Source organism: Amphiura filiformis, chromosome 1 (genome assembly GCF_039555335.1).
Source record: "Amphiura filiformis chromosome 1, Afil_fr2py, whole genome shotgun sequence".
In the NCBI taxonomy this organism is placed as follows: domain Eukaryota; kingdom Metazoa; phylum Echinodermata; class Ophiuroidea; order Amphilepidida; family Amphiuridae; genus Amphiura; species Amphiura filiformis.
Window position 1 is genome coordinate 77440454 of NC_092628.1, and position 15348 is coordinate 77455801.

General features: G+C 35.5%; 1 protein-coding gene across 1 annotated transcript in view; it reads right to left on the reverse strand.

Moving 5' to 3' along the window:
* Positions 1–2552, reverse strand: part of LOC140153715 (uncharacterized) — a 30386-nt gene extending 27834 nt beyond the window's left edge. The window contains exon 1 of the mRNA XM_072176543.1: positions 1898–2552. Within this exon, the coding sequence (XP_072032644.1) occupies positions 1898–2444 (547 nt within the window). The 5' untranslated portion in view covers positions 2445–2552. The remainder of the gene's footprint in view (positions 1–1897) is intronic.
* Positions 2553–15348: the final 12796 nt, after the last annotated feature.

Below are 15348 nucleotides of genomic sequence, written 5' to 3' on the forward strand. Positions count from 1 at the left end.
TGTTTAAAAAGGAAAATCTAAAATGGCCCACAGGTATTAGGATTTCAATCTTGCAGCTTCAAACTATAGTGCCTTTGTAGAGCAGATGTTATTACAAGTAAACCCAGTGAATTACCCCGCCCGCATAAGCTTGTGACATTGACACCTATAAGGGCTCGTGTTGTTAAGGGTTTGGGGAGGGTGTTACCATACCAGAGGAGAGACTTTGCTGTTGTTGTTGCTCATAATGCAGGTATGCATGTTTATTTCAGAATCAAAGTTTAATTTGAAATTAATTATGAATATGTACAGTAATTAAAAGATTCAGTTTGAAACATATCATTGCATAATGCATATTATTGAACATACAATTGAATATTTTGAATAGACATTTGTCTGGCTCTTATACAATTTCATTTGTCTACCTCGATGATGGTAGTCATCGTACAGTTAAATTTTTTTTATTTTTTAAATTTAGCATTGTTTAGGGTCTATTATTGATAAACTATAGGCCTAGTCTAGCTGGTTAATTTTATACCAAAGAGCCTTATACTAATAGTTACATGATGATGAATATTTGTCGTCAAATCTTGAGGTGCTCGTTCGTAATAGTTGCCTTTTTAAAATTGGGCGCCCATTCCTTTTTTAAAGGGATTTTTATTTAAATTCATGCTTTTTCTGGGTTGCACGTTAGACGGTCCCTTTGCTTCAAAAGCGCTGATCATTTCATGTAACTCAACAATTACATATATAATTATTGAAGTGGTGAAATAAATCTTTTTGAATGAAATTTAGTAGGCATATTTTAATCGTAGATAATGATCTTTTTCTGAAAACTGTTTTCCTTTTTTATAATTGACTTGCCAAAACAGTATTGAAAATTTGAAAAAGGGGTGTTTCCTAAGGTGCATTTTAGCACAGGCAAATAGAAATGTTTACAGGCCTATTGAAATTTGTCTGGCAGGGCCATCTATATTATACTGCCAGGTGGTTTTTTCGTCTTCATTTTAAATCTCGGTGTATGCATTTTTAAAACAATTTGGTACCAATAATCTTTTGTTTAAAAGCCAATGACCATCACCAATTATAACTTATTTTATTGCAAGATAGTTTATGATCTTTTTAATCGTCGTTGCACCTGTATACTTATATGAATATGCATAAAGTAATTATGTAACTTAACGGTAATATAACATGCAAACGTTAATATGCTGTAATTAATAATGATTATTATTTCATATTTGATAATGAGAGCTCATTAGTGTGACTCCCAGATCATGCGCAGATGTTGTTAATTGACTATATGACTTTTTATAATTACGCCTACATATAGTTACAATAATAGTTATAATAATAGTTATAATAATAGCATTTTCAAAGTGATGACAATAAAAACCTCCCACGAAATGAAGGTACATTATAATTACAATAATAGATATAATGATAGCATTTCAAAGTGATGACAATAAAAAAACTCCCACGATTTGAAGGTACATTATAATTATTCAAGATCAATTAAAATCATAAATGAAACCTGACAATACAGTTTACTTCCGAAACCATTATACCAGAGATGCATGTGCGACATTATAAAAATAAAAAATGAATATGGAATGTGCATGTCTGGTTTCTTGTCATTAGCAAAAAAAGGAAGTCACGTTGATTGAAATGTGTCTCTGATTTTTTGTTGTTTTTGTTTTGTTTTTATGAATTACAATATGTGAGTAACCGATCTCCGGAAAAACTACGCTCTATATTGATAGAAAATATTATGTGTAAGATGTAAGAATATCATAACCCATTATACATTCAAAACAACACAACATATCAAGTGTTAACAATCGCACTCGGAATAAAATCGCGATCAATCATAAATGATGAATGAATGATTTCCCTCTATATTTGCCGTCATATTTACCTGGATAATCTCCAAATCTAGGTAGCATCATTCCTCCTCGAATGAATTCAATAGGAACTCCATGTAAACCATGAGCGCTCTTCATCATATGTTCAGATGCGGCGTGAAATGCGCTCAGCTGATGTGGTATATTTGGATGGGGATGATGTCCGTTAAGGTAGCTGGCATACAGTGGGTGTGCGTAAAGAGCGGGTACCACAGCCGCGGCAGCTGCTGCTGCTGCACCGACAGGTCCGTGTGGGGGGAAATGATTATTTAAAAGTCCTGGTTTTGGTATAATGCTACTGGTAGGGTGCATACGATGAACCGGTACCATGGCCCCATGTCCAGGATGTTGTGGAGGAAGCAGTGTTGCAGGATGAGGCGGAGAACGATTTCCAGAAGATGCTGATGATGATACAATGGGAACAGGTGCTTGGATTGGGCTTAAAGCTCCTTGCAAAGCGGCAATTGCCGAAGTTTTAGCACGGTGTAACTTAGGTGAAGCATCCTTCGATAACAGTGCATCGATGGAGAACGATTTTGGTGTATCCATTTTGAAAAACATCAAAACAATGAGCAGATAAAAGTCGACGTTTGAAACGAAAAATTACCCCAAGTACAGATGAGTAAACGTTGGTATCCAAAGAGTTGAAGTTGAGAAATGAGACTCGCTAGAGTGTGCTGCTAATATTTAATCTACTCAGTTTGCCATGAAATAAGCTAACAGCGTATACCATTTATGCGTGCAAATGTTTTCCCGCATAGAAGCTGCCACCAGTTCTGTCACCGCAGCGCCATGCGCTCCTATTGGTCGTTAGATTCCCAATACAAACTCATTGGATATCTTTAGTTGTAATCTGAAGTTGATGGGCGGTGAGCAATTAAGAGTTTTAATTATGTGTTGACGGCGGGCTCATAATGCTTTACGTTACGTTGATTTAGCGAGGCTGTAATCATTTTATCGATGGTTTAGCAAACACTAAACATTTTGTATTACAGTAAACATAGTAAATGATCACTGCTACCATGATTTTAGTGACGTATTTAGTTTGATTTTACACAGCGGTTTGGAATTTCTTAGACTAATCTTTTTGTCAATTATATTGCTACAGTGGTGTACTAACATAGGTAACCTAATGTGTATGTACCTTAATGCTTGAATAACTATTATCTATTTTAATCGGCTAAACTATGCAATAATTCCAATTTTAGATTCTAGACTTATTTCATCCAAGCACTTGACTGTTATTGTTTACCGTTATAACATAGAATTATTCTATACACTGAAACAATTTGTCAAGGAAGGAAATAGAGCATAGGGTTTGCTATCTACAGAAGATAGCAAAGTCGTCAAGATAAGAGATTGAGCATAGTTTGTTATCTACAGAAGATAGAAAAATTGACAAGATAGGGCACAGAGCATAAGTTTGCTATCTCCAGAAGATAGCAAAATGGTCAACTTAGGAGATAGAACATAAGTTTGTTATCTACAGAAGATAGCAAAATTGACAAGATAGGGCACAGAGCATAAGTTTGCTATCTCCAGAAGATAGCAAAATGATCAAGATAGGAGATAGAACATAAGTTTGTTATCTACAGAAGATAGCAAAATGGTCAAGATAGGAGATAGAACATAAGTTTGTTATCTACAGAAGATAGCAAAATGGTCAAGATAGGAGATAGAACATAAGTTTGTTATCTCCAGAAGATAGCAACATGGTCAAGATAGGAGATAGAACATAAGTTTGTTATCTACAGAAGATAGCAAAATGGTCAAGATAGGAGATAGAACATAAGTTTGTTATCTCCAGAAGATAGCAAAATGGTCAAGATAGGAGATAGAACATAAGTTTGTTATCTACAGAAGATAGCAAAATGGTCAAGATAGGAGATAGAACATAAGTTTGTTATCTACAGAAGGTAAAAATGGTCAAGATAAGAGATGAACATAATCTACAGAAGATAGCAAAATGGTAAAGATTGGAGATATAACATAATTTTGCTATCTACAGAAGATAGCAAAATAGTCAAGATAGGAGATAGAACATAAGTTTGTTATCTACAGAAGATAGCAAAATGGTCAAGATAGGAGATAGAACATAAGTTTGTTATCTACAGAAGATAGCAAAATAGTAAAGATTGGAGATATAACATAATTTTGCTATCTACAGAAGATAGCAAAATAGTCCAGATATGAGTTAAAACATAAGTTTGTTATCTACAGAAGATAGCAAAATGGTCAAGATAGGAGATAGAACATAAGTTTGTTATCTACAGAAGGTAGCAAAATGGTCAAGATAAGAGATTGAACATAATTTTGCTATCTACAGAAGATAGCAAAATGGTAAAGATTGGAGATATAACATAATTTTGCTATCTACAGAAGATAGCAAAATAGTCAAGATAGGAGATAGAACATAAGTTTGTTATCTACAGAAGATAGCAAAATGGTCAAGATAGGAGATAGAACATAAGTTTGTTATCTACAGAAGATAGCAAAATAGTAAAGATTGGAGATATAACATAATTTTGCTATCTACAGAAGATAGCAAAATAGTCCAGATATGAGTTAAAACATAAGTTTGTTATCTACAGAAGATAGCAAAATCGTCAAGATAGGAGATAAAACACAATTTTGTTATCTACAGAAGATAGCAAAATGGTCAAGATAAGAGATATAAGTAATTTTGCTATTTACAGACGATAACAAAGTTGTCAAGATAGGAAATAAAATCAAATATTTGTTATCTCCAGAAGATAGCAAAATCGTCAAGATAGGAGATAGAACACAATTTTGCTATCTACAGAAGATAGCAAAATAGTCAAGATAGGAGATAGAACATAACTTTGTTATCTACAGAAGATAGCAAATGGTCAAGATAAGAGATAGGCTAGAACATAATTTTGCTATTTACAGATAACAGTGGATATTTGCTTTCTTGGCTGAAACAGCAGGCACATTTGTATTAATAGATTTACAGGTAAATGATGTTCAATGAAGAAATTAAAGATAACATAATATTTCTATTCCAAATAAAAGTAAAACATCTACATGATTTATTGAGGATAATAAAAAATAACAGAAATGCTATCTACTGAAGATAGCAAAACACTTCTGTTCACAAATGGTAACATAATGCTGGTATCGATATACAGTTGAATATTCCAGTTGAAATCCACACTACCCCTGTGGAAGATTTAGCTGAAGTCTTCTGCAGAAGGAGTATGAGTTTTGAATATAATAGACAGTTGGGTAACTTCCATTTGAAATACTCACTCCAGTTGTGAAATATATAAATACAGGGGGATTATGGATTTTAAAATGATTAACCATGTCCAATTACATTTGAAAAACATACGTAGTGTGAAATGCTATCTACTGAAGATAGGACAATTATTATTACTCTCAGGAATGGATGGTATATTTATAGAAAATTGCTACCGGTACTGGAGAATGCAGCATCTACTGACGATTGAATAAAAGCTATCTACTGAAGATAGTAGAAATTGTATTGATACGACACGTCACATATGCAGGCACAAACACTATAAGCAAATTGCAACAGTCCACATCCAAAATATTCACACACTCGCCCCACCCAGCCCATGTGACCCCAATACATACCAACTGCAACCTCATACGCCCAAATACTCGCAAATCTATGTACAAACACCCCACACCATTGCCATTGCAAACAAACACCAACCACCATTATGTAAGCAGCGGTGGCAGTGGAAAGAATAAAATTTATGAAGGGGGGACGAGCATATTTTGTTTCGGGTTTACTGGGACATTTGCGAGCGCAAAAAGATCCAATTTCAGGCTATTAGTCCAAAATGAAGGTGATTTTATTATTTGATGGGATAGTGGGCGCGAAGCGCGCATAATTGTGCAATTTTACCCTATTTTGGCCCATAACACGGTTTTGGGGCTAAAAATGGAAGATGCACAGGGCAATGATTCCTTTATTTTTTCTTCTACACTGTATTATGATTCTTAGGGGGGGGGGGGGGGCACTCTATGGAAAAATAGGGGGTGAGTCCCTCGTCCACCCCACCCTGCTTCCGCCACCTATAAAAAGCAGGCAACCAGTCTTACCCTTCTATCAGCGTACGTTCTTACTACATGTTTACCCTGGAAATGGAAAGTGGACGTTGTGTTAATTCAAACTGTATCTACACTATACGCCCACAGTATCAGGAGACAATTAGACGGTCATTAAGTTCCTACTCCCTGTTTAACCTGAAAACGTAAAGTTGGCGTTGTGTTCAATACGTGGATTTGGGGTTTCTCTACCGGAAGTCAATTTGTGCACAAATTGACTTCTGCTAGAGAAACCCTGAATCCGCGTATTGCATCTAAACATTAATATTATGCAAAATACCAGCAGAAGCAAAATACCAGCAGAAAGACAAACAGATACAAACCAGCACTTTCACTCATGAACACACCTACTCATCCCCTCGCACCTATAAAACAAACAGTGCACGATATACCATGCATTCGATCAGTAAGTTCATGCTTCGTGTTTAACCTGGAAACGGAAAGTGGACGTTGTCTTCCAATTTGTATTTATATGATTATAGAGAGGTAAAGAAATGAGCAAAAAGTCACGCAAGTTGACGCAAATTTTTTTTTAAAACTCAGGCGCGCACATACAGATCTCATGAACACTGCACTGGTATGTTCATGAACATACACTTCTCCTCAAACCTTCACCAGCACCCTCACACCCACCCCACCCTACCCTACCAGTCCTCACCCACCCCTTACATCATGCACATCCGACGCGTGTGGTAGATGTTGAGAATCCCTACATGTGAGAATCCCTACACGTACCTACACTGCGATTTAAAATTGCATTTCTAGTTCGTGAAAGTTCATCCAGGAAATGGAAAGCTAACGTTATGTAACTATTATAATAACGATGTCTTTGTTACCTAATGTTGTATGTGCACTTTAAATAAACTGAGATTAAATGTGAGATTAAGATCTATTGATTGAAACATTAGGAACTTTAAAGTTGTCTGTAAAGAGAGTATTGTTTATAATTGTTTAAGAACAGTAATGGAGTACTAATTTTGCAACTTAAGGGACTTAAGGGGAAATGAACTCTTTTCAGCAAAGTCATTTATAGCATAATTAATCGAAGCTAATCGACACAGGCCGATACACACAGACATACAGACTAAGGCATAATGAAATACAGGCAGCAGTAGATAGAAAATTGAAATGAATAAATCCACCATAGGTAATGGAAATAAATCCATCATCCGTCAGAAAAATCCTTGGAACCCCTTCCTAGGAAAATAGACACTTATTCGTATGTAAAATTGGGCCAAAGTGCTTGTTGTAATATGCTTGTTGAATTTGTCCGAACTAACGGATGCAATATGGTGAATAGAATACTAACTAACTCTTCTTGTATAAAATATCACTTTATTAAAGTGCTGCGGAGGTCAGAGCGGACTCATGACAGTGATTGTATAAATGAATAGGTTTCGTGTGGCCTTCTTGTATTCTTCTGCAGATAATGTCCAATAGAAACGCTACCCAACTGCTTCAATGTGCCTTTATGTACAGAACTAAGGTCTTTCATATACGTGTAGAAACTTGCAGTTATGTATAGATCAGAATAATTCAGCGCAATAGAAAACATGAAATTTAAACTCGTAGTATAACAATTGGCAGAAGAGTTCACAGACAAATGTTTACATTGTTAAAGAAACTCTATGATATCTTTTTTATCTCGGTTATTTTTTCATATTTTCATATAAGTTGCCATAACGTATTTCTATGACACGTGAGATCATTCAACATGTTCACGGTATAGTTGCGGTGAAGTTCTGGACCTTTTGAACCCGGAAAACGAAATTACTCCTTTTAAACTTTGCTTCAAGTTAAAGTCGACGGTAGAAAGATTTCAAAAGTTATGGTTAAGAGTGGTCGGAAATAGAATGAACAAGATGTGTTTTGTACATGCAAATTAACTCATTTGCTAGGTCTCATGTTTTTCTCCCTTAGTTAGCCATTGTATCTATCGTTCAGCGTCTATGGGCTATTCCAGTTGAAATTCATACACCCCTATGGAAGACATGACCTTAATCTTCCACACAGGGAGTGTGAGTTTCAAACGAGGTTGCCTGAATGGGTTGACTCCATTTATAATATACACCCCTGTGTGGGAGATTATAGGTCATGTCTATGGAATTCAACTCTTTCCACCCTCTTGATGCTAATTCCCTCTCATCGCTTACATCATTTTCGTATCATCCACCTGTTATTGTCTTCAGCATGTTGCAGCGTTGTGTGAGATAATTCCACTCCACTCCATCCAGCAATAATATTTTACACTGAAGCATTGGCGTCTACTCTTACTGAGAACATTTGAACACGATCTCGGGTCCAAGAGTTCGACACAACGAGGCTTTATACCCTTTATACTTCCATCTAAAACAATTAGTCACATTTTGAGAGAGCAAGCAGATAATAAATAGGGTTAAGCCAAGTCTAGTAGCAACTCTTTCACCATGATGATAAGTGGTTGACTTGTATGCGGATGGACAAGGCTAATTTCCTATGTAATCCTGATGAAGGAATCCAGGCTAATCTGGCATGTCATCAGGCTTTACAAGGGGCCAAAAGAAGAACAAGATTACAGCTATCTGCGGTAATCCCCCCTCACTTAAGTTCGGTTCGCTATGATCCACGACAAATTACATTGATTTAAACCACGATGAATCGGTGATAATTATTGCATGTGTTTTGTATGTATAATGTGGCATTTGAGCTTAAAGGGTTCACCATTCAACACAAGCAAAAAAACACACCAGAAGTTTAGTTCGCATTAAGGGGGTACTACACCCCTGGCCAATTTTGTGCCTATTTTTGCACTTTTCTCAAAAATTATAGCACATTGGTGACAAGTAAGATATGTATATTCATGGAAATGGTATATTATAGGGGCAAGGACTACAACTACTGTACTGAAAATTCAGCAACTCAAAGCAAGTAGTTATTGATTTATTGATCAAATATTTGTTTTCCTCATTTTCGACTGTAACTCTACAACTGTTGTCTGTGTTGAAATAAAAAATTTCCAGTACAGTAGTTGTAGTCCTTACCCTAATATAGATATCTTACTTGTCCCCAATGTGCTATAATTTTTGAGAAAAATGCAAAAATAGGCACACAATTGGGCAGGGGTGTAGTACCCCTTAACGTCTTTGAGGCATTTTTCATGGGCTCAAAATCTTGCTAGAATTTCAATTCGGCTATCAAATTTTTAAGGGTTATGTAAGGTTTAGGGTAAGGGTTAGGGTTAAAATGTATACGACATATAAATCGTTCTTTCAGCATTACAAATACATTTTCAGTATTACAGAATATTTTTGATTGACAAACCTTTTTATATACATTTATTATGTCATTTTGTCAAATTAGACCATTTTTTACGAATAATATTTTTTAGCATTTTAGTGCTCATATTCTATTATATTCAATGCATTTCTATATGGCTTTTATCGGTTTGTGTCTGGATATGACTTTTTCATATATTTTATGTGTTTGCAAAGACTTAAACTATAATTTCCATTCTTAAAATTTTAATTATATATACTCAATTAAGGATACCCTTATAGGCACATCAGATTAGATCGCGCATAAGAACCGTGTGACTGCATGTGTTATTCAAATTTGTACAGACAAAACTCAAGCATTTAAAATAATATCTATACGAGCATTGTTATGAAAATTTAAATAAGCCTAAGGTTTTGAGAATGATAAAAAAATCATATAATGACATGAAATTGAATTTTCAGTGATATTAATCGTGAATACCCCATCAGAAAAAAATGAGCCGTTTAAGGATTTGTTCTCGTCACGCGGTTGGCTGCGTGACGAGTGATTTGTCAATTTAGCGGCGCTAAACACGCACGGCGAAGTGGCCGAGGATCGCCTTAGTTAGCTCATATTTCAATTGCCATGATTTTATTAATAGAAGACAACCGTCTTATTACTTTGTCTTCGTAATTTAGGTTTAGATGCATGGTTCATGCTTACTACATGCACTAGGATCTACGATATGTTCATCTATCAGGGCACAGTTCTTAAACCCCAATACATTTGTACATTCATTTAATGATCTTAGAAAATTTGGGTACAAAAACTCATACTCTGCAACTTGACGTAAAATTTTGCACTATGAGTGTTTAATTGAGGTTATTGAACTATGTCATTGGGATGAGGTCATTGTGGTCCATAGTGATGATGACAATTTTGACAGAATAACAAAATTCGCCCAGATTGTTTAAAAAATCAGCGTAAAATTTGTTATGAAAAATCACATTGATGAGAAAATGAATGGATTATGCTGAATGGAATGACAATTTGTGTGAGAAAAGCCCGAAGAAAATAACAAAATGCTAGATGATGATGGCGATGATTTTTCATAATATAAGAAATTTGATATGACATTTTTATTAGGTTCTTCCCAAAAATGCCAAATACATTGCATGTGTTCAGAACATCATTATAATTACAAAAAACAGATCTCAAATCTCATATTTCGTTGGAATTGAAGGAATAAAACTGGTTCTCGGGGTACAGTAGTATTATAATCAAACTGCATGGTACACAATACAATACACTCAACATGTCTTTTTTAATAATATCCTAAAAATTGGGGATAAAAATGAAATTTGATTCAGATAATCTCATAACCGATTTATTAAGACATTAGTTTAACTTTTCACTGGTATTAAATACTAACTGAATGAGAACGCGACGTTTTCAGTTGAAAAACGAACAACTTTACATTACATACCCTATTTTTAAAACATTTGATTGAAGGAACTGGGTCTCTTTCAGTGTTTAAATGGTTGCATTTGTTTATAAATCATGAAATTTAAAAAATCAATAAAAAACCGCTGTAGCAACTGATTTCTTAAACATTACACAACTTGTTTCAATGTTAAAGCGTTTTAATATTGAAACATTTTGGGTGAAATTTGTATTCTTGTGGTGTGTAATATTTCTAACAACCACTTTAAACATTCTCTTATATCTAGAAACTTAGAAAGGCTGATTTTTCAACACATTTGTTGACTTATTTGTACAGTAACACGCACAAACAAATAGCAGAAAAGGGAAGGTAAAACGTTTTCATTATAAATAAATAGCATGTTCGTAGATGCTGTCTTCAGTAGATAGCGATGTGCTATATGCATATGAAATCGTTATATTCACAGAAAAAAGAAAAGAAAAAAAGAATAAATGAAAGAAATGAAGAAAGACATAAAAAAAGAACGAAAGAAAGAAAGAAATAACGAAAGAAAGAAAGAAAGAAAGAAAGAAAGAACGAAAGAAAGAAAGAAAGAAAGAAAGAAAGAAAGAAAGAAAGAAAGAAAGAAAGAAAAAGAACGAACGAAAGAAAGAACGAAAAAAAGAAAGAAGGAAAAAAGAAAGAAAGAAAAGAAAGAAAGAAAAAGAAAGAAAGAAAAAAGAAAGAAAGAAAGAAAGAAAAAAACGGAAAGGAAGAACGAAAGAAAGAAAGAAAGAAAGAAAGAAAGAAAGAAAGAAAGAAAGAAAGAAAGAAAGAAAGAAAAAATGAAAAAAAGAAACAAAGAAACAAAGAAACAAAAAAATCAGTATTAACTGATTTTATAAGAATTACCCGTCGCAAGTGAATCTGAAGTTATAATGGGCCTTATATTTTGACATTCATGCACCTATAATACGTGTGACATTTGAAATACCATGTTTGCAAGCTAGGTATGTTTACAGGATTCTAAAACTACGAATTGTGCCCGAAATCGTACATCCAAATAAGTACAAACAGTCGGCCTAGTGCCCGGGCCTATGTGATTGTGAATGATTCAGGCAATAATTTTGTGACATAATTCAAACGATGAGTTAATGAGTAAATGCATCTACAAAAAATAGGAAACAAACAGTTCTATGTTTCATTTATCTGAATAGATGTGTATTTAATAAAATAAGTACTAACATGCCCAATATTGACTTCTGAAAATCGTTGCCAATATAATTAATTGTACAGAATTACAGCCGTGCGGAAAAAGAGCAATGCCGTGTTCTCATGAAAGGTGTCAACCACTTACATGTCACTCAATGGCCCTTGAGAGACCGCTGATTGCACCAAAAGCTAATATACACGGGTGGTAGCGGGCTTGAAAAACTCTATCATATGTTGCTCTTGTCTAACAGTAATTTTCGAAACTAGTATAAACACAGAAAATATATGGTAAAAGTTTGTCAAATTGACGATTGTTATATTACACACCGCCTAACTATCTTGATTTCAACGCCCATGCCTGAAATACTCAATTTCGTTTGCTGGGCTGAGACGGGGGGGGGGGCAACCGTTACTCAGAAGACCCGTTACTCAGAAGGCCCACTATTCAGAAAACCCGTCAAATTCTGAAAAGTGGGCATGTTTTCATTTAAAATGACCCGCCAACCAGAAGACCCGCTAATCAGAAAACCCGTTAATCAGAAGGCCCGCTACTCAGAAAATATTTTCTGAGTAGCGGGCCTTCTGATTAACGGGCCCTTTGCACACCCTCTATTCAGACAACCCGCCACCACTCAGAAAACCCAGTTCTCAGAAGTTAGGGTTAGGGGTTAGGGTTAGGTTTAGGGTTAGGTTTAGGGTTAGGGTTAGGGGTTATAAGGTTAAAACATCCCGCTTATAGTCAGAGGTCTGAATAGTGGCCATTCAGAGTACATGGAGTAGCGTGTCTTCTAACGGATACAGCCCGCTATTGCCATCAGACTCCGCTATAAAATTCAACAAAAAGCCAACTATTCAGAAAGTCCGTTATTCAGAAGGCCCGCTACTCAGAAAATTCTGACTAGCGGGCCTTCTGAATAATGGGTTTTCTGAATAGCGAGTCTTGGGTCTTCTGAGTGACGGGCTGCACCCGGATGAGATGTCAAACACATTTCATATACTTTACCATTTTTCTTTCAAATTATTTTTGGCATTCCGATGACATGACCACATACCAGGGATGTGAGAGTATCCGCACATACTGCTGTCATTGTCAAATGCCAGATGTAGCTCGCGAGACGAAGTTTGGACTTTATTATGCCGAATTTTGGCCTGACGAATAGGCGTCAGTGGCACTGCCAACTTTAGGACAAGCTATATAACACTGCCCAAATTCCGTGACTGGAGTAGTTCCAAAGTGGTAATTGGTCAAGCCATAAGTCGGCATAACAATATCGAAACTTCATCTTGCAAGCTACATCTGGCATTTGACATACTTGTCAGAGGAATTCTTAAAACAATCGCATTTCGGTAATTTCGGCAGGGTATCTTGCATGTCGAAATAAGGTTGGAATTTCGCTGGAATTCTTGTCGAAATCTTGTGCGAATTCCTTGAATTTCAGCAGCCGGTTACTCTGTTTCAACGTAATCTCTATAATATATTCCTACAATCCCGAAAAAAAGGTTGGCACACTTTGCCTGTCTTTTGGTATATCTCTGCCCCCGCTCCCCCAATTCAATGTTGGACCAAGCCATGTTGCGAACAGGTCCGTGAGACACTCCAACATTGAATGATGGGGAGTGGGGAAGGGTGATATACAGGGGGGAGTCTGTGCGTCACATATATCGCATGCATGTTTTACTATCCTCTCCAATTGAAGACCTGAGCGCAAGAAGACAGTAAGTCCACTTGGCCCCTCAATATGTATACATTAAAGTTGCATATAGTTTCGTATAGTTTGGTAATGTTTTATACATGTTCAGGGGCCAAACCAAATCTTTCACAACCTTCCATGATGTTTTCACCCGGGGTTTTCACCCTGGAACATGTATTAAACATTATAAAACCCTAAGAAACTATACGTAACTTTAGTGTATGCATGTTGAGGGGCCAAGTGGACTTACAGTCTTCTTGCGCTCAGGTCTTCAATTGTGATAGGGCACGTATTTCAATTAATTAGTACAGGTGTGCCAACTATTATTTTCGCGGATTGTAGATCCATTATATGTTGATGGTTTCAATTAACCATATTATTTGCCAAATATATAGGAAATGACAATGTGTGATTTTGTTTTTGTGTTACGTGTGGTGTGGCGTGCCAAATGCAAGTGAGGGCCCGGGAAATTTTGGAATTTTCAAAACTAAATTAGGGGAATCAATATACTCTCATGAAGCAGTATCACACCAACAAACAAAAGTTAATTTTCGATCCATTTTACTAGCTCCTAACGTCATCTTGTTCCCACAGGACAGAAGCCGATGGCATATTATTGCTCATAAATGGTGCGAAATGATATTGACAATAGAACATCAAGGGACACCGAGCCTCTAATTCACCCGTAATTCTAGCATGATTGTTCATTTGTCAAGTCCGTCGTTAAATCGTGTACAACCAGTTCATTCTCTTTGATATCAATGGGTTTTCGAGCACTCGTCAAAATGATAGTATTTGCTTTAGAATTGTTTTATACCATTTATACGATGCTGTTTGTTGGTGTAATGACAGTAGTTATGTTGATGGGCTGAACTATTTGCATTTGATAACACAGTCAGAACACCTGCAGCTCATATGGTTTATTACAGCTTCACCTTCCAATATATTTTAGACATTTCCTGATTTATTTTTTCCTAATTTCTCCAATTGATATGATAATGAAATTGTAATAAGTAACAATTTGAGCTTGCTAAGCTTTTCAATTTGACACAAATTTTGGTCTTTAAACCAAGTTTTTCAATTGAAAAATCTATTTTGAAGCCACAATGAAACACCAAAGATTTTCAAAAGAAAATATATGTTTTTTTAATTGAAAGCGGAAAATCCCAATATTTGAAATCGAAAAACCAAGATTTTCTATCGAAAAACTATAGATTTTTGATCGAAAATCTTCGATTGCAAATCTTGGTTCTCATCATGCATTCTAAACTTGTTTTCTTAAACACTATTTCTTATACAAGTAGCAATTTCTACTTCAAAAAGTAGCAATTTGAGCAAAGCATTATATTCAATTTTACAAACTGTTTTGAAGCCGCAGTGAAAAACCAAAATTTTCAAAAGAAAGTCCATGTTTTTCGAATTGCAAACGGAAAAAAAATCACAATATTTAAAATCGAAAAACCAAGATGTTCTATCGAAAAACTATAGATTTTTGATTGAAAATCTTTGATTGCAAATCTTGGTTCTCATCATGCATTCGAAAAACATGTTGCTTTTAAACAGAAATCGAATTTTTGGAATTAAAAAAATTCCTTTAAAAAAAGGAATGGGGCGCCCAATGTGAGCTGGACGGGATATGATGATCAAATACGAGAGAAATGCTTCATGGAATGAAGCTTTCGTGTCAATTGCGATTATGTGGGGTGGGAGTTCTGTTTTGGGGGCCTATTGTAGTGAGGATATTGCTTTGGATATTGAATATTGTTGAATTTCGTTATGCAGGGCCTAGGGTATATGATGGATA